Source organism: Staurois parvus, unplaced genomic scaffold, assembly GCF_062004578.1.
Source record: "Staurois parvus isolate SC_StPar_1 unplaced genomic scaffold, SC_StPar_1.0 ptg000350l, whole genome shotgun sequence".
In the NCBI taxonomy this organism is placed as follows: Eukaryota; Metazoa; Chordata; class Amphibia; order Anura; family Ranidae; genus Staurois; species Staurois parvus.
The window spans coordinates 1,157,279-1,177,799 of record NW_028318146.1 but is presented as its reverse complement, the minus strand read 5'-3'; the positions used below and the strand labels follow the sequence as shown (position 1 = coordinate 1,177,799).

Genomic DNA, 20,521 nt, shown 5'->3' with positions numbered 1-20,521 from the left:
CTAGCCTTGTGTGCAGGAGGCAGAGAGGCGTTTGGGAAGCGTTTTTACCGCTTCCCAAACGCCTCTGCCAATTCTGCACATTACAGCACATGGTGCTGTTCTAACGGGAGCGTTTGCATTGCGTCGCGGCAAAACGGACGCCTCTGGTCGAGTCAGGAGGCTTTGAAGCCTCCTATTCTCGTCTATGGTGCCGCTCCGCAAACGCCCGGCCGGCGTTTGCGGTGCGGTTACGGGGCGTTTGCGGAGCGGTAACACCAAACTGTATTATAGGCGTTTGTGGGGCGTTAACGCTCGGCAAACGCCTAGCAAACGCCACTAAACCGCGCATGCGGCGTTTTCCGAGCATTAAAAAACGCTCCGCAAACGCCAGACCAACGCTTGCCAAACGCTATAGGGGCGTTTGGCAAGCGTTGGTAAAACAGCTAAGTGTGAACGAGCCCTTAGACTGAAACAGGTTTCCCTTTAGAAAAAAATTTTATGCGTTCAAAAAAACCACTGTACACTCAACTGCCTGTAATCGAAGATGTGTACATGGACACATAGGAAAACATTAGGGAGTGTTCAGGGACTGCTGAAAAAAACGTCAACAGCTCCTGAACATCAGTTTATCATCTGCAGTGTACATGAGCCCTAAAAAGATCGCTCTCCAGAGGTAGGGATAGCTAAAGTGTTCTGCCCAATATTGGCTGCACCTGTAAAAGTCTGCCGCGGCCAATGTAAAGCTAAACCACAGAGTACTGAAAATACATGACTGGTTTTATTATATTGTACATAATATATGTAGCTGTAGCAAATAATTTTACATTGACAGAGGTAGCAGAATCTCATGTCTTCCTCCAATGGGTGGCTCACTGCTCTCACCTCTGGAAAAGGAACTACATGAGATTTATAAAAAAAATACAACACAAGTATAAATATAATCACTGCATGCTATAGCAGCATGTTATTCACATTAAGTCCTCATTATTATTATTATACAGGATTTATATAGCGCCAACCCTTTGCTCAGCGCTTTACAATATAAAAGGGAGACAATACAATTCAATACAAGAGGGTTAGGAGAGCCCTGCTCCTTGGAGCTTACAATCTAGGACGTTTTTTACAGCGGCTGTTTTTGGCTTTTGACATTTTTTCCTACAGCTAATAAACCCCCCAGCATGTTATCCTATCTGTCCATCCACACATAGACTGTAATCAACATTTTTTGGCAGGGACGTTTTTTTGGCTGGGAAAAAAACCCAGGACTAGTGGGTTTCTAGTTAGCTGTAAAAATGCTCTAACGCTGTAAAACACTGCAAAGCGGCATTTTTTGACTTTTTCTTTTTTTTTGACCCGAAAAAAATTTTTGGGGGCTGGAAAAAAAATTCCAGGACTAGTGAGTTTCTGGAGGAGTTTTTTAGCTGTAAGAATGCTCAAACGCTGAAAAACGTGACAAACCGATGTTTTGGGAATTTTTTTTTTTTCACCAAAAAACATTTTGGGGGGGCTGAAAAAAAATCCCAGGACTAGTGGGTTTGTTGGGGAGTTTGTTAGCTGTAAAAATGCTCAAATGCTGAAAAATGTGGTACAACACAGTAAAACGCCGCAAACCGGTGTTTTTGGACTTTTCTTTGACCGAAAAATTTTGGGGAGCTGGAAAAAAATCCTGCGACTAGTGGGTTTCTTGAGGAGTCTTTTAGCTGAAAAATGTGGTAAAATGCTGCAAACCAAAAACAAAATTTGGGGGGGCTAGAAAAAAATCCCAGGACGAATGGGTTTCTAGAGGAGTTTTTTAAAAACTGCTCAAATGCTGAAAAACGTGGTAAAACACAGCAAACCGCCGTTTTTGGACTTTTTTTAACCAAAAAAAAAATTTGGGGAGGCAGGAAAAGAATCCCAGAACTAGTGGGTTTCTTAAGGAGTTTTTTAGCTGTAAAAATGCTCAAACACTGAAAAACGTGTTACAACGCTGCAAACTGCCATTTTTGTTCTTTTTTTTGACCTGAAAAAAATTTGGGGAGGCTGGATAAAAGATCCCAGGACTAGTGGGTTTCTTGTGGAGTTTTTTTAGCTGAAAAAAATGATCAAATGCTGAAAAACGTGGTAAAATGCAGCAAAAAATTGGGGGGGTTAAAAAAATACTGCCTCTAAACGCAAATGCAGAAACGTTGAAAAAAAAGCTGAAAAACTCACGTTTTAACATTTACACAGCTAACGTTACCAGCATTATCAAAACGTCCCGTGTGCATGAGGACTAAAACAGTAATAGAGCAAGGCACATTCTTATGATGGTGCTCATCAAACTGTAGCATCTTCTAGTATAAACAACTGTAGCATCTTCTAGAATATAAAAGAACTTCTTAAACATCTGGCCTTCTAGTAGTGCAACAAGCAGTGGTGATGTGCAATGTACAGTAACCCAGAACCACCGGTCTTCACTGCCATAGGTTCACTAACTATGGGCAAGCAGCTTAATACACATACCAACTATGGGAGCTGTTTCATCGGCCAAAATAATATTTTTGTTCTTTTTAGTCCTGAGATTATTATTATACAGGATTTATATAAATATATATTATTATACAGGATTTATATATATATAATTATTATTATACAGGATTTATATAGCGCCAACAGTTTGCTCAGCGCTTTACAATATAACGGGAGACAATACAGCAACAATACAGTTCAATACAAGAGGGTTAGGAAGGTCCTGATCCTGGGAGCTTACAATCTAAGAGGGAGGGGCTAGTGGTACAAAAGGTAGTAACTGTGGGGGATGGACTGGTAGGAGGAGTAGAAGATTCCATTATTAGCTGAAGGCAGGATAGGCTTCCCTGAAGAGATAGGTTTTCAGAGTGAGCCTAAAAGTGGGCAGAGTAGGCGATAGTCTGATATATTGGGGTAGAGAGTTCCAGAGGATGGGGGAGGCTCTGGAGACGAGTATGGGAGAAGGAAACAAGGGAGCTACAGCAGAAGGTCGTGCGAGGAGCGGAGAGTACGGTTTGGGTGATATTTGGAGACAAGATTGGTGATGTAATTTGGGGAAGCGTTATAAATTATTTTACAGGAATTATATAGCGCCAATAGTTTGCTCAGCGCTTTACAATATAACAGGAGACAATACAGCAACAATACAGTTCAATACAAGAGGGATTTGAGGGCCTGATCCTGGGAGCTTACAATCTAGGAAATAAATGGCTTTATATGTTAATGATTTGAATTGCAGAGCCCTGTCTGACAGGGCAGGAGACCTAATTACTCTCTACTGCAGTTTAGTAACTCTTATGGGTCTCTTTCTCAACCTGTGAATGGACAGTGAAAATAGTCACTGATTGGGTGGGGATTTGTCTTTTTAACGGCTACCCATGAGGAGAGAAATATGTCTGTGATCTTAGTTTCCCTTTTAAATATGAACTCCAGCAAATTCTATTTTCAATTTTGGGGAATGCAAGGATCAGGATCTGTCTCCCCCCCTTACGTCCTTTACTGGGGTGGATTAACAAGAAGCAGGACTATCCCTTCCCCTCTAGTAACTAGACGTCTGTGAGCTCCCTCATTGGCACCAATGTTTGCCCGGTTCTCTTCCATGTTCGGAATCTTCGGTCCTATTGATTGGCTGTGCCAGACTGATGCACCTCAGAGCACCTATGGCACCCTACAGATGCCAGAATTGTACATTGCCAAGAACATTGTGAATGAACAAGCAATCCTTTATTGCAGAAGAGACATGAAAGGAGATTTACTAAGACTAGTGCAGCTGTGCGTAGTAAGCAGTCAGCTTCTAGGTTTTCAGCCTCATACACACAGGACGTTTTTGAAAACGCTTTTCCTTTTGGCAGCAGCATTTTAGAAGAGAAAACACCTGATTCTTGTAAAAGTGTCTTACGCTGTGTTTAGGCGCATTTACAGGTGTCCATCACTTGGGCTTTAGTTCACTTCATTGGCCGGAATAATTTATTGAAATGTATTAACACTCAAGAGCTAAATGTGCGTAGCGTTCCCACGCGTTTAGGCGCTTTTACATGCTTCAAGCACTTTTCTTTCGAAACGCTGCTGCTTCTGGATGCACTGGCTGCGGGTTTTGTTCCTGCCACTAAACACTTCGAAAAGCCTATGTGTGCATGGACACATAGGATAACATGGAGGGACATTTGGAAGCAGGAAAAGAAATGTCTGAAGCCCCTAAAAGCGGCAGTAAAAACATCCTGTGTGCACTAGGCCTTTTTGTCAAAGCTTAATTTAACAAACTGAAGCTAGAAGCTGATTGGTTACCATGCACAGCTGCACAAGATAGTTACATAGGTACATAGTTTGTCTGGCTCAAAAAAAGACAAAGGTCCATCCAGTTCAACCATTAAAATAAAAAAAAAAAGTTATAATGCTATACCCACAGTTGATCCAGAGGAAGGCAAAAAAAAAAGCCCAGCAAAGCACAATCCAGTTTGCTCCTGCAGAGAATAAAAATTCCTTCCTGATTTCCCGAGAGGCAATCGGATATGCCCTGGATCAACTTTGAATATAACTCGATACTAACATTTATAGGTAGTGTATCTAGGACAGGATCCAGGCTTTTTTTTTTTTTTTTTTTTTAAAGCAGCCCACTGAGCTGGCCAGAACCAACTCTTGAGGGAGTCTATTCCACATTTTCACAGCTCTTACTGTGAAGAAACCTTTCTGTGTTTGGAGATTACATTTATTTTCCTCCAGACGTAAAGAGTGCCCCCTTGTCCTCTGTGATGACCTCAGGGTCATCAGTTTTAGTAAATCTCCCCCATTGTGTTACTCTTCTGTGATAAAAAGCCAGCCTACCTACCCATTCATGGATGAGGGAAATTGAAGAAATAGGATTGTTGCTAGCATATGATTGGTTCTTTGGAGTGTGCACTTCATTGTCAACTGTGTCACCATTGGTGGGTATTTTTCTCATTTTTCTGTTCTGACACCCAGCAGAAGAGTGAGAGGAATTCACCAATTTAGATACAAAGACAACACCAGAGGCAGGCTGACAACTCATGGGGCCCCTGGATAATAGGGGACCATGGGGCCCCTGTGTGCTCACCCACACTCTAACAACACCCAAAAAAGCCTATGACAGGTACTAGGGGCATCTCATGGGGCCCCCTAGTGACCTTGGGGCCTCTGGCAGTGCCCGAGTAACCAAATGGGCAGTCCGCCCCTGGACAACACTAACTAGCTAAATACCTTGTACCCTTTGCACACTAACAAATGTCTAGTGCTGGACTTTAATTCCAGTTCAGCATGTTCTGAAGGCCATGACAATATGTGCATTCATGGCCACACCTAAAAAGGTTGTCCGCTGTGCTGGAAACTGACCCCCCCCCCCCCCCCCGTTGACGTTTACAGGTGTTGGGCATGCACACGCAGCAAAGTCTTTCTTCCTCTTTTCCACTAAACAGGAACTAGTGGAAGTCACACAGAGTTTTAAGGATGACCATCATCTCCAGTGACTAGGTGTGTACATTATTTATCCCTACCATGGTAATGGTTGAAACAGTTGCTTGCTTTTAACAGGCCAACTCTGGGCCCTCCAGTGTTTTTACTTTTTCTCCATTGTTTTCCTAAAATGTTCTCCTATTGGCATAAGAAGCATTTTCAGTATAGGCAAACAAAGGTCTTTTCCCGGCTTACAACGTGGGCATTCTATCATGACCCCTGGCACATAGTCCACAGCAGCAGTTCTCCTGGATACAGTTCAGGCCTTTAAGACATCTTCGCTTTTCCAACTTTTGAGCTTCCACCTAACACTGGCAGGAAGAGGGAGCCGATCGACCAAGTCTATTTGTGTCAAATTACGAGCCAGAGTGCTGAGACATCGCTCCTCCAAAGTGGGCAAAGTGCAGCAGCGCAATCCTAGTGCAAGTTCGGTTCCTGAGCTGGTAGACGAGACCATTGGATACAAGGGGTGATGGACCTGGAAGATAACCGCATTGGTAAGATGACTATGTAGACACTCTAAAGGCAAAGACACCTGACCGTCACACCTACCCTTTATAGCTAAAGGAACGTGGACACCGCTCAACATGATTGTTTTTTTAGTGAAGGGTACTGCTCATGTTATAGCATACAAAAGATATTTTGGATAATTTTGTATTTCTAGCCTTGTACCAAGTTTGTATTAAAGGCCCTCCTTTTTTTTTTTTTTTTTTTTATTTCAGCATGGCTATGCCCCTATCACCACCCAGGTCTGCAAAGACATGGTTTGGTGTAAAAGAGCCCAAGTGGCCTGAAGAAGGGAGTACGTCTCCCGAAATGCGTTAGCTTACCCCACCAAGGGTCTACCACCACTTTGGACTGTTATTACGGACTCTGTTTTTATCCCCCTTTGGTTTGTGAGTATGCATGTTAATGCTTTAAATAAATTTGTGTTTCACCACAGTAATGCAGGATGAGAGTGCGCCCTGTTTTGCTTTTGTTCACTAAGCCCAAGTGGCCTTCCCTGACCTTAATCCCACCAAACACTTTTTTGTGATGAACTAGATTAGATCTCACCAATTCTCTTCTGGCTGAATGGGCACACATTCCCATGGACAATCAGAAATCTTGTGAAATTGTTACAGCTAAAAAGGGGGATGTCTACCCTTATTAATGCCCGTGGTTTTGGAATGGAATATCCAACAAGGTCATAGAAGTGTTCACAAACGTTTGGTCATTTCATTTGGATATTTACTGTACACTTCTTTTTGTTCTTTGACACAGAACCGTAACATACTAGAAATGCATCAAATTCTATACAATCCAGTTGATTTTGAACGTTACACAGCGGCTGGCTAGAAAAGAAAGCACAAATGAAGCGCCATTTTTTTTTCTTTTTGAGGGGGGCCTGTATGACCTGTGAGGATCTGACTGAACAATAGTCTACAGTTAGAACAAATTTTATCTAGCCCATAAGATTTGACACAAAAGATAACGGCCTTAACTTGGACATGGGATTCCTCAACCATTATCCGACAGCTTTATGACTATTAGCTGACGCTTGACCCCCTCTGTGTGAGTGTAGTACCCCCCCCCCTCGCTCTTGATGTATCTTATCTGTAGCCTTTTTTTTTTTCTCTCTCAATCCCTTCTAACATTCTGCTTAAACTTTGTGATTTGTAATAGTACTGTTTGGACTTTGAAGAAGGGGACATTCCCCGAAAGCTTGTCCTCAAAAATGTATGTTAGTGCAAATAAAAAAAGTATCACGGACAGTACTCAATTGTTTCTATCTAGCCCATAAGAAATGTTGTACCCACATATGTCCCTATTGCTGGGTCCTGATGAGTGCTGCCTAGAGGAGAATCAATAGATGGGCACATTTTCATCCAGTTTCACCCATTCTCTCTACAACTGACATACATACCGCCACATACAGGGAACAAAAAAGTTGGGGAAAAGTTGAAGTTCCTCATCTGTATGCTTCCTTGTACCTAAACTGTGGCCTTTTTGGTGTTTGCAGTGCGGTCTTCATACTCAGCAGTGGGAGTTTTGAATTGTAATGAGTCTGTAATAGATGTGATCACTAGCAGTTTCATGTAACATATCCCCAGTCTCTGACAGTTTGACTGCAGTCTCCAACAACTCTTGTAACACAATCTATAACCATCTCCTCTTACAAATCTTCAGTCTTTGACAGTCTTTTGTAGCAATACATATAATAAGTATTGTATGTGGCCCTTTGATAAAACTTGAGGCCCCATATATTTTGGAAGTTGACAACCACTGGTACACTTGCTTTAGCCCAGCAAACAAAAATACTGAAACCATGACAGCAACAAACTAGTATTTTCAGGAGAGGTCAGCAGTAGTTACTTTATACATTTCTTGGAAAGAAATAATATTCCACCCAGGATACAGGAAAAGGAAGAGTAGTTTCATCACCTGCTTCTGCTAATTTATTTACACACTCCCTGATATCCACTAATGATGGTTGGTCATATACTATTGAGGGTTAGACCATTTATATCTCGTCTGATTCCTCATTTTACAAGCCCTTTATAATTTTTAGGTTACTGGTGTAACAAGAACCATATGAAAACAAAGATGGAAAGATACATATGTAAGTAATTTTTGTTATATTCATTGTGATGGGAGTCACTTTGGGTGGGGGGCCCATGGAACCCAGCTCACTTTGGGGAGGTGGGGAGACCCCATATCCCTCTTATGTGTAAGTCACCCTGTGCCTGTTCGGGGTATTATTATACTTTATTATTATACAGTATTTATAAAGCGCCAATATTTCACTCAGTGCTGTACATTACAAAGGGGAACAGAACATGTGACAGAACAATACCAATACAATGCAAAACATGAGGGGATTGAGGGCCCTGCTCTTTCGAGCTTACAATCTAGGAGGGAGGGTACAGGGTGATATGTCCTAATATTATGTAGACATGTCTAGGAGATGGGTGGCGATTGTGGATTGTTTGGTGTTGTGTGGCTGCATCCCATTGTTCTATTGTGTGTCTTGCTTGGGAGCAAACTATTATGGGATGTATGTGTTTGTGTATTAGCTTAGTGGGGGGGGGGTCTCCAGCAGCCCTCCCTCCTGATGGGACTGTCTGCTGGTGTGAAGTTTGAATACCTGTGTGTCTCTTGTTACTAAATGTAGATTGTCCCTGCCCTGTGTCATTATACAGGGAGGGGGGATTTGTCCCCTGAGTGTATATCTCTTGTATCTGTGTTCAAATAAACTAGTCTTGTATGGTCAGCTGTGGTGTCTGTTGTCTGTGTTCAGATGGGGAAGTACCCAAGCACAGACTAGGTCGGTTCTGTTACACTCATAAATGGCAATACAGAAAAGGGACTGCTGCAACGATTATTTTTTTCTACCAGTGGTCTCAGGCAATTAAAGCCAACTAGGAAATTTCTGTTGCTTGGCAGAAATGTGATTGTATTTCTTCATGAACCTGCTTTTCATGCAACCATCGTACCTTGTGTAACCCTGTGAAGGCCTCTCCTAGACACAGTCGGTCCCTGTAAAAAGTCAGCGTCCCTTCCTCCATGTTTAGGTGTACACCAATCATGGTGCCTTCTTCATAGAATGGTTCTGTGTACTGCTTGCTGATGCCATTGTGCCACGCTGTGCCCTTATAAGACAAGCCCCAACTTTCTGAGTCCATGCCTGCAAAAAAAGACACAAGATCAGATCGGTATGTAGATGTGTAAAAACAAGGCAAGATCAGATCACACTTCCCTGCTTGGTTTTATGTCAGCAGTATTTACATGGAAAGTATAGAATATATAATCATGAAGCCTGGGGCATGCGGTATAGACATGCTGGTGTATCCCAGAATAGGAGTTGTGAGCTATGGAGGCTTAATCAACCCTTTTGAAATAAAATTAACAAATATTAATTTTTAGTGCTTTTAACTAATTGTGATCAGTATCTCTTTCACATAAATGTCTCCCAAAACTGATCATTTAAGCAGAACTGCTACTAAAATGAAGAATGTTGCAGACTCTTTCCCCTCCCCCAACCCATACTCTCAAGAACACAGGCCTCAGAGAAGAGTGCCAGATAACAGCTTCTAGCAGCCAACTGCATTGGATTTATTATCTGTGGTGCTTGCTTTGCTAGCTTTGTTCAGCGATTCTTCATAGACTTCCACAGGTGATATGTACTCTGACTAAAAAGTGTTCCTTTAATTCTTTTGAGCAGAGTATAGCATCAAGTCAATTAAACTCCTGGGGTATTCAGTTGGCCAGTTAAGTAGTAGAGGGGGTTGGTAATCCGTTTCAGATGCTTTGGTGTGAATGAAATTAATAACCGGTGCACTAGATGGGCAACAATGAGACAAACCCCAAAACAAATGATTTTTACAGGTGGAGGCCACTGACATTTTTTCCCTACTCATCTTTTCTGACTGTTTTCACTAGTTTTGCATTTGGCTAGGGTCAGTGTCACTACTGGTAGCATGAGGCAATACCTGGACCCTACAGAGGTTGCATAGGCAGCCCAACTCCTCCAGGATGGCACATCAATATGTGCCATTGCCAGAAGGTTTGCTGTGTCTCCCAGCACAGTCTCAAGAGCATGGAGGGGATTCCAGGAGACAGGCAGTTACACTAGGAGAGCTGGACAGGGCCGCAGAAGGTCCTTAACCCATCAGCAGGACCGATATCTGCTCCTTTTGTGCAAGGAGGAACAGGATGAGCACTGCCAGAGCCCTACAAAATTACCTCCAGCAGGCCACTGGTGTGAATGTCTCTGACCAAATAATTAAAAACAGACTTCATGAGGGTCCAATGTCCTCTAGTGGGCCCTGTACTCACTGCCTGGCACCATAGAGCTGAAATAGCATTTGCCATTGAACACCAGAATTTGCTTGTCTGCCACTGGTACCCTGTGCTTTTCACAGATGAGAGCAGGTTCACCCTGAGCACATGTGACAGATGTGAAAGGGTCTGGAGAACGTTATGCTGCCTGTACCATCGTTCAGCATGACCGTTTTGGTGGTGGGTCAGTGATGGTCTGGGGAGGCATATCCATGGAGGGATGCACAGACCTCTACAGGCTAGACAATGGCACCCTGACTGCCATTAGGTATCGGGATGAAATCCTTGGACCCATTGTCAGACCCTACGCTGGTGCAGTGGATCCTGGGTTCCTCCTGGTGTACGGCAATGCTCGGCCTCATGTGGCGAGAGTATGCAGGCAGTTCCTGGAGGATGAAGGAATTGATACCATTGAATAGCCTCCATGCTCACTTGACCTAAATCCAATAGAACACCTCTGGGATATCATGTTTCAGTCCATCCGACGCCGCCAGGTTACACCTCAGACTGTCCAGTAGCTCAGTGATGCCCTGGTCCAGATCTGGGAGGAAATACCCCAGGACACCATCCGTCGTCTCATTAGGAGCATGCCCTGATGTGCTGGTATGCATGCCTGAGTATCATTTTGAGTTGCTGCAATGACATTTCAGCAAAATGGATTAGCCTGCTGCATCATATTTTCACTTTGATTTTCGGGGTCTCTTTGAATTCAGTCCTCTGTAGGTGGATGATGTTTATTTCCATCAAATGATGTGTTAGGAACGTAGGGATGTCCCAATACCCCAGTGTTTCTCAACTCCAGTCCTCATGGACCCCCAACAGGTCATGTTTTCAGGATTTCCCTCAGATGAAACAGCTGTGGTAATTACTAAGGCAGTGAAACTGATCAAATCACCTGTGCAAAATAATGGAAATCCTGAAAACATGACCTGTTGGGGGTCCATGAGGACTGGAATTGAGAAACACTGCATTACCCGGTCCATATCATTATAGATATCCAGCATTATATTTTTCCCATTGAGATCTGTGTTTTCAAAGTGTTCCTTTAAATTTTTGAGCAGTGTATATTAGTCCTGATTTGTTAACAAGACCATCATTTTTGGGCTGCTAGAAAATGCATCCAGCACTTGTTGACATCTTGTAGTGTGATGGGGCTGGGGGATAGCAGTTAGCTTAGAAGTCAGAAAAGGCTCAAAAAATTAAAAAAATACATCAGATATTTTACCTAATAGGTTGACATACTGGAAATTCCCAGCATGGAGTGCTGCTCTGCCAGTCCCAACACCAACCATAACAGACAGTCCAGTGGGTGGTTCCAGAAACTCCACCTCCCAGTAATGTTCACCTTGTAGGAAGCCTGGAAGAGGAAATCAGTCATGTGAGGGATAACCAATGAACAAGCCAGAATTGTTAAAGACCAACATACAATATTCAGTTTTGGGTTAAATATATACTGTATGTCTCCTCTGATCCTTCACTGGCATGATAATTTGCAGTGGGTTGTGTCTCTGTTCCTCCCATAGTAGTAGATAGTATTTCACTGCAGGACTTAATTAATGAAGAGGTTTTTTTCTACTCAGTAGATGTTTAGAAGTTCAGTTTCCAAAATCGCTGTCCATGAATGGATAGGAGTAGCAATAGATTGCTAGACAGATGCAACAAATGACTCTATGATGTAACACAACACAAATATTATGCCATAGCAATTAACCGTAAATGGTTGCACAAAATCAAGTGTAACTGATTAATACAAACTATTCATCCAACTTACTCCATCATAAAGTGTTTATGTCATCCATATACCAATCTTGTGAATATATTGCAGATTACTAGTCCTTAGAAAAAAGAAACAAATACAGATACCATATTCTAACTTTTTTTTCCCCTTTAAATTTATATGATCTGCCAGTAAGGGCTCATTCACACTTGACTGGTTTACCAACGCTTGCCAAACGCCTCTATAGTGTTTGGCAAGCGTTGGTCCGGCGTTTGCGGAGCGTTTAACGCTTGGCAAACGCTCCGCAAATGCCGCATGCTCGGTTTACCGAACGTTACAAACGCCCATAATGAAGTTTGAATGTTGTTACCGCTCCGCAAACGCCCTGCAACCGCTCGCAACCGCACTGCAAACGCCGGCCGGGCGTTTGCGGAGTGGCACCATAGACTAGAGTAGGAGGCTTCAACGCCTCCTGACTCGACCAGAGGCGTCAGTTTTGCCGCACCGCTCCCGTTAGAACAGAACCATGTGCTGCAATGGGCAGAATTGTCCGAGGCGTTTGGGAAGCGGTAAAAACGCTTCCCAAATGCCTTTCTGCTGCTCGCAAACAAGGCTAGTGTGAACGTAGCCTAACACACTTGCACTCCTGGGATGCCAACACTCAGTCTACTACTGTATCAGTATCTGGGTGAGACCAAAGGACTCCACCCTTCTCCTCCATCACATAGAAGGAACAATGCAACTGATAACAGCACAGGCAGAGAGCACAGGACGTTATCAGTTTACAGATAAAACAAAATGCTTCCAATGGTATATTTTTGGCTTTTTTCCTACAGCCAGTAACCCCCCCAGCATGTTATCCTAGGTGTCCATGCACACATAGGCTTTAATCAGAGCTTTTTGGCTGGAAAAACCCCCAGAACTAGTGGGTTTCTAGAGGAGTTTTTAGCTGTAAAAACGCTCTAATGCTGGTAAACACGGCAAACCAGCTTTTTCGAGCCAAATTTTTTTTTCCCCCTAAAACACGCTAACACGTAAAAATGTGGTTAAAAAACTAATGCTAACAAATGTGGCTTTATGCAGCTACCACTACCTGCGTTTTTAAAATGACTGGCGTGCCTAAATGGGAGAAGTATTTTTTGCATTGCTATTGCATTCAGCCCACCAGAACCCACCAGTCAGCATCGCAGCCATTGGCTGAGAGCACTGATCGGATGCCAATCAGCTGCTGGTTTTCCAGCATGCTCATTTGACAGAAGCAGTTTGCGAGATTGGCTTCTGTCAAACAAGGACCTGTACACATTGGCTGAATGTTGGCCAGTATCTACTGTACCAGCTGATTTTGGCACTACATCTTACCAGGGGAGATTTACTAAAAACTGGAACACTCAGAAGCTGATTGGCTACCATGCACAGCTGCACCAGATTCTAACTTCAGCTTAATCAATTAACTTTTGACAATAAAACCTGGAAGCTGATTGGCTTCTATGCCGAACTGCACCAGATTTTGCACCCTAGTTTTAGTAAATAACCCCCAGTGTGTTGCGGGTTGCTGTGTTGCCAACAATGCTGCAGGTGCAGTTTTTCATGTGTTTTCTAAAAAACGCCTCAATTCACCCAAAATATCACTTTATATTTGCATGAATTTGGTGGCAATTTTATATCTACTGTATGTAATACAAAATTTTTGTATGTCCACTCACTCATAGTTACCAAAATGTACAATTATTGTGTTTTCCGTTGGGTGCTTAATAGTGCATTGCGTACTGTACACTGTTGCGCACTAATGCCCGAAGAAGTCGTGGAATTCAGTAAAACATGTAGGGTTGTGGGAAATGGGGAGTTTTTAGTTGTGAAGAGGTTTAGAGAATCAATATCTGGAAGTCAATGAGAAAAGGATCATTAATAATTTTTCCAACTGACCACCAATTATAAGGTGAGTATTCTTTCAACTAACCACCACTATAAGAGGGGTGTTCTTCCATTTTTTCAAATAAGGGGAGTGTTCTTCCCACTGACCACCTCATTAAGGGGGGGGGGTATTCTTCCAAATGACCACCTATTATAAGAAGCCTATCCCTTTGATTAAACACCACTGTAAGAAGAGTGTTCTTCCATTTTTCCAAATAAGGGGAGTATTATTCCCATTGACCACCACAGTAAGGAGGGAATTCTTCCAAATAACCACCAATGTAAGGGGGGGATGGGGAGGCGTATTCTTCCAAATGACCACCAGTACATTTTTTCATTGATCACTGATAAAGTGTTTTGTTTTTTTTAGCAGGGGTTCCCTGATACCATAAAATAATTGTAAGGGTTGCTTTGAAGCAAAATGTTTGAAGGCTGATCAGGAATTTAAACTTGAATGATACATTGGGGGTCATGTACTAAAACTGGAGAGGGCAAAATCTGGTGCAGCTCTGCATAGAAACCAATCGGCTTTCAGGTTTTATTGTCAAAGCTTAATTGAAGAAGCTGATTGGCTACCAGGCACAGCTACACCAGATTCTGAGTGCACTAGTTTTATTAATTCTTGCCCATTGTGACCACCATTCCTGGACCCCCTCCGGAATAGTAAATGGATGAGAAGCAATAGGAACAAATATAGCTATAGTGAAAATATTGTCATTTGTTTCAATAATTTATTTTTAATTTTGAAATATTCTCAAGCACTCAATGCGAATAAACAGATTGCATGTGACATTACTATCAGATCAGTGTTGAAATAATAAAGGTCGGGCAAGGCTCATAGGGGAAGATTTACTGACACTGGAGCAGTCAGAATTAGGTGCAGCTGTGCATGATGGTCACTCAGCTTCTAACACCAGCGTGTTCATTTAGGGTCCTTTCACACGGGCGTTCCATTTTTTTTCTTTGAAAAAAATGTGACTGAACTGATGAAAAAAACAAATCAGTTTAAATCTGTTTTTTTTTTTTCATCCGATGAAACCGGATGAAAAACTCATGAAACCGGATGAAAAAAACAGTTTTTCATCCGTTTTTTGCCCATTCATGTTTTTTTTATGGAAGAAAAATAGGATTTTCTTCCATTCAAAAAAACAGATGTTAACGGATACGGACATTAACAGATGATCATCCGTTTACATCTGCTGGTCCATAGAAATAGCTGGGTATCTCTTTTTCAGATGAACAACGGACATACACAATGCTCGCGTGAAAGAGGCCGTAAGCTTTGACAACAAAACCTGGAAGCCTATTGGTTTCTATGAACAGCTGCACCAGATTCTGCACTCTCCAGTTTTAATAAATCTCCCCCATAGTCAACATGGGGGTACAAGGAAATGGTCTGTTTTTACAATCTCACTGAAATGATAATCCTATGGATGGCCAAATCCCAGATTGAAGAGTTGAGGGATAAGAACTTGGAAGGCCAAATAATGATGGGGAAAGTTTTGTTTTTTTTTAATTTTTACTAACAAATGTTATGTTTTAGTCATTCGGAATGGATGGACACAGTAGAGTAATGCAAGTCACATTCATTATTTTTATTTAAAAGGTCTTAATAACCCCAGGGGAGAAGGGACTAAGGATATAAAAATAATTCTTGGTTAACAAATGCATCTGCTAGAATCAAAAGGGATAAAGCAGAACTTGAGGAAAATGTGACTGCATGGGTTAACGGCTTGTTTTGTCCAGGGGTGAACAGAAAGCATGCCAAATCCTTTGATCCTCTGGATAACAGCACACCCACACATCCATCAGTGGCCTGTTCCTGCTGTCCTTACATCCAGAGCGGTCTATGGGCATGATGACATCAGGAACAGTCCATTCACTAGACCTCTGGGGGGAAGGGGGATAGGTCTTGAACTCGGAGAATCAGCGGATTAGGTAAGTATATCTCTGCTTTCTGAACCCCTAGACAAAAACGAGCAGTTAACCCGTACAGTGCGGACACAGCACCATTGCATGGGGGAAAAAAATTCCCAAAGTTCTTTTAAGAATGCAGAGCTGTGTATATTGCAGTGTAGTACATTTGTCAGAGTTCCTAACTGGAGGTCCGAGGGCTCTTCTGCCCAGGGACTTGTACCTTCAGGCATGCCCCTTACCTGTGTCCCCCCGCACTCCTGCAGTGCCACTGCTCTCTAGGACGGGGTCAGTATGGAAGTAAACTTCTCGATGGCACTCAGACAGTTCTGCCAATGAGGTCTGCCCATTCATTTCCCACAGCCATCTCTCCTTCACGTATCCACGGGGCATGGGTGGCTTCAGGGTAAACGGACTGGAATCAAAAAAGAAGAAAACTCAAGTGACAAGTCATAAGGATGTGTTATCGTGAGGAACACAAACTGTATGGGGGCTTAAGCTGCTCACACACCATACAATCTGATTGTAGAGTCTCTTTTAGATCTACCAATAACTATGTAGTGCAAGGGCATTCCTGGCTGGATACAGATTCAATGGATTGCTTGGTTTTATGTTTTTCTTTTCATAGTACAACCTTCTTTAGATTACAATCAGATTGTGTAGTGCAAGGGCTCTTCTACAATGGTGAGTGATACTTACCGCCCTTTGAAAAGTGATCCATGGTGGAATGTTTTTCATAAGGTGGTATAGCAGTGGCTGGCAGGTGTTTAGAAGGCGCTACTGAACAGCGATTTCTACATTGAGGGACCACTTCAACTGTGAGCCAAATGTTTGTACCAGGGTTGCAGTGTGACACCATTGATTGCAATGACTCCGCTTTCATTTGCAGCATCTATCTGGGGTCACCAGCTGCTACTCAGGGTGGGGCATGGGGCTGATGCTGAATACAATTACATTGTGTAACCCCCAGAGACTGAGCTAAGGCAGACAAAGGTAGTTACTGGTTTAAGCTGGGTCTGTATTACCTACAGTGGTTGTAAACCCTTACATACCTATACCCAATGAAGTGACTGGGCTCAGGTGATACACAGATTAAATAAATCCTCCTCCATAAAGTGCACCTGTCTGAAAGGATGTAGAGGAGAGAAGACTGTAGACAAAGTGCTTGTCTGATCAGAAAATAGGGGGTGGAGAGCTGAAGTCACACTATGCCAGTGTTTCTCAACTCCAGTCCTCATGGACCCCCAACAGGTCATGTTTTCAGGATTTCCCTCAGATGAAACAGCTGTGGTAATTACTAAGGCAGTGAAACTGATCAAATCACCTGTGCAAAATAATGGAAATCCTGAAAACATGACCTGGGGGTCCATGAGGACTGGAGTTGAGAAACACTGCACTATGCAGAGCTCAGTGAGGAGAGTTCTGACAGCTGATTGGAGAGAAAGGACACACCCCCTTCCACGCAGCTCACAGGAACAGGTCCTGCCCCTGTCACCATTTTTCTCTTGGTGTCAGGAAAACTTGTCAAAAGTGATTCATGCTGATATCAGAGGAACAAAGCAGCAGACAGAAATAACATTTAGTACTCTTCATTTAGACAAGTACACACTACTAGAGGAATATGCTTTGTTCATATTTAATGTCTGAGGTTTACAACCCCTTTAAATCTGGGTTTTTGCTTAGAGGTGTCCTTTGAAATGTTGGCAGCTGTACAAGTTGTTTCATAGAAAAGTTGAATTCCTGAGAAGAAGCTGATGAAAGAATTGAGTAAGACACAGAGTCATGTGATATGCCTTAAGAATTGATGACAGAGCAGGAAGAAGAAACCACAACACAGACAGTCAGGCAGGTCAGCATCGTCCATGTCTGGATGGCCGTTATGGTGTCAGTGGAGTCACAAAGACCAGGGGCGGACTGACCATTTGGAAACTCGGGCACTGCACAAGGGCCCGGGGTCAGTAGGGGGCCCCATGAGATGCCCCTGGTACCTTTTTCATAGGCTTTTTTGAGTTTGGGCAAGGATACAGGGGCCCCATGATCCCCTATTGCCCGGGGGCCCTATGAGTTGTCAGTCCGCCCCTGACAAGGACGGTCTACTGCCGAAATATTGGTAGAGCTAGAAGAGGGGGTTCACATGGTAACTGAGCAGAAATACTGATTTAGGTGCCCACATAACTGGAGTAAAATGTGTATATAAAAGCTGTGCCCTATGGAAGAGGCTTGAGTACATTCACCTATAGAAGTGAACAGCCCGTTAGAGGGCAGATCTATAGAATTATAACAATTCCAGGCCAAACTAGAGAACGTACCCAATGTTATTTGTTTAGGTTGGGATGGAGCCGGATGGGTTAGAACCTCTGGCAGGCTTTAAATGACCCCTTTCTAGAGGATTTCAGGTGACACTAGTAATGAAAAGAAGTGAACAGCCTAAAGCCAGGAAACCTGACAAGTGGTTGAACTTCCCCCATTCTGCTGTCTTTGTACATTTCCCCTTTGTGTGTCAGGTGTCACGAGTAATTATTATTATAAACAAACCAAAAGAAATGATTGTGGCACCAAATATAAGTGAACCAAGAAATACAAAAAATGAGTGATGTTGATTTATTATTTAACCCCCCCTAGGGAGGGTTAGAGCTGCCCCTAAAAAGTGAATGTGACAATTATATGTGGACTGGGAGTGAATAGATAGGATGAATTTATATTTTAAGTACAGTGCCTATGAACCCAATGGGATAGCTGAATATTGGTTGGCCATTCTATTGTCGTACCTGCGATCGGTGCGCACAGACAATATGACGCACATCCAGCGTTCTTTTGTCATACCTGCGATCGGTGGGCACAGACAATACAATGACGCACATCCAGTGTTCTTTTGTCGTACCTGCGATCGGTGTGTACAGACAATATAATGACGCACATCCAGCGTTCTATTGTACCTGCGATCGGTGCGCACAGACAACATAATGACACCTCCAGCGTTCTATTGTACCTGAGATCGGTGCGCACAGACAACATAATGACACCTCCAGCGTTCTATTGTACCTGCGATCGGTGCGCACAGACAATATGACGCACATCCAGCATTCTATTGTACCTGCGATCGGTGCGCACAGACAATATGACGCACATCCGGCATTCTATTGTACCTGCGATCGGTGTGCACAGACAATACAATGATGTACATCGAGGTCTATTGTCGTACCTGCGATCGGTGCGCACAGACAATACAATGACACGTCCAGTGTTCTATTGTCGTACCTGCGATCGATGCGCACAGAAAATACGACACATCTAGCGTTCTATTGTCGTACCTGCGATCGGTGCGCACAGACAATATAATGATGCACATCCGGCGTTTTATTGTCTTACCTGCAATCGGTGCGCACAGACAATATAATGACGCACATCCAGCATTTTGTCGTACCTGTGATCGGTGTGTACAGACAATATAATGACGCACATCCAGTGTTCTATTGTAACTGCGATCGGTGCGCACAGACAATATAATGATGCACATCCAGCGTTTTGTCGTACCTGCGATCGGTGCGCACAGACAATATAATGATGCACATCCAGCGTTTTGTCGTACCTGCGATCGGCGCGCACAGACAATATAATGACCCACATCCAGCGTTCTATTGTCATACCTGCGATTGGTGCGCACAGACAATATAGTGACCCACATCCAGCGGTCTATTGTCGTACCTGCGATCAGTGCGCACAGACAATATAATGACCCACATCCAGCGGTCTATTGTCGTACCTGCGATCAGTGCGCACAGACAATATAATGACCCACATCCAGCGTTCTATTGTCATACCTGCGCTCGGTGCGCACAGACAATATAATGACCCACGTCCAGCGTTTTGTTGTACCTGCGATCGGTGCGCACAGACAATATAATGACCCACATCCAACGTTTTGTTGTACCTGCGATCGGTGCGCACAGACAATATGACAACACACATCCAGTGTTCTAGTGTCTTACCTGTGCTCGGTGTGTGGTCCTTTAGTCCTCATGATTACTCTGCTTCTTCTGTGTTGTTATCAAAACTTGCGCCTATCATTGGAGAAGGCGGTGATATTTGCACCAATAGGACAGCAGCATTGATCCGGCCCTCAGAGAGAACGCTCTGATAGGCTACAAAGTATCCCAGCTGCAAACTAACAGCTAGTCCCCACCCCGGGCATTGTCCCATTAACCCTCCCCTGGTGCTCTTATCCTCTATCATATCCCCAGCAACACTGCTGACATTAACTCTTCCCTGGACTCCAGAGCGCCCCCTCCCTCCTGATTGGTAGGAAGACATGCTGATCTCTCCACATTCTTCTCCATATTTGGAAAGACCTAAAAAACAACAGACTGGTTGGGCTGGTTTGTCAGCCCTCCAGGGTCAGGGAGCAAATATTTGCTCTAAAGATGCAGTTCTAGAACAAGCAGCTGACAATGAGTTACGCTGAAGTGTGATCTGATTTACAACTGAGACTAAAAGTCTAGTAACAATGTATGGAAGAAAGGATCACAATGTACCCAACAGGACTGATCCAGAGAGCACAGCCAGGGTTTCATAGCTCAGTAATAAAAGGAGACTTACACTGCGCTAATACCTCTCTAGGATCAGAACCGGTTCTACCAGGACAGAGAATCTTCCTGCAACGTCCACATCTTCAAGATGACATCACAGGGGAAAGGTGTTTCGGGGCCTTGCAGGACCCCTTGG

General features: G+C 43.3%; 1 protein-coding gene across 1 annotated transcript; it reads right to left on the bottom strand.

Annotated features, from left to right (window-relative positions):
- Window positions 1–735: 735 nt before the first annotated feature.
- LOC149456697 (SPRY domain-containing SOCS box protein 3-like) lies at window positions 736–19,970 on the bottom strand. Its single transcript, XM_089684569.1, has 5 exons — window positions 19,789–19,970; window positions 16,042–16,214; window positions 11,483–11,614; window positions 8,913–9,103; window positions 736–5,914 (listed from the first exon to the last, which is right to left on the bottom strand). Exons 1-5 carry the CDS (start codon window positions 19,818–19,820, stop codon window positions 5,696–5,698), a joined length of 747 nt encoding a protein of 248 aa, XP_089540695.1. The 5' UTR covers window positions 19,821–19,970; the 3' UTR covers window positions 736–5,695.
- Between the last annotated feature and the right edge of the window lie 551 nt (window positions 19,971–20,521).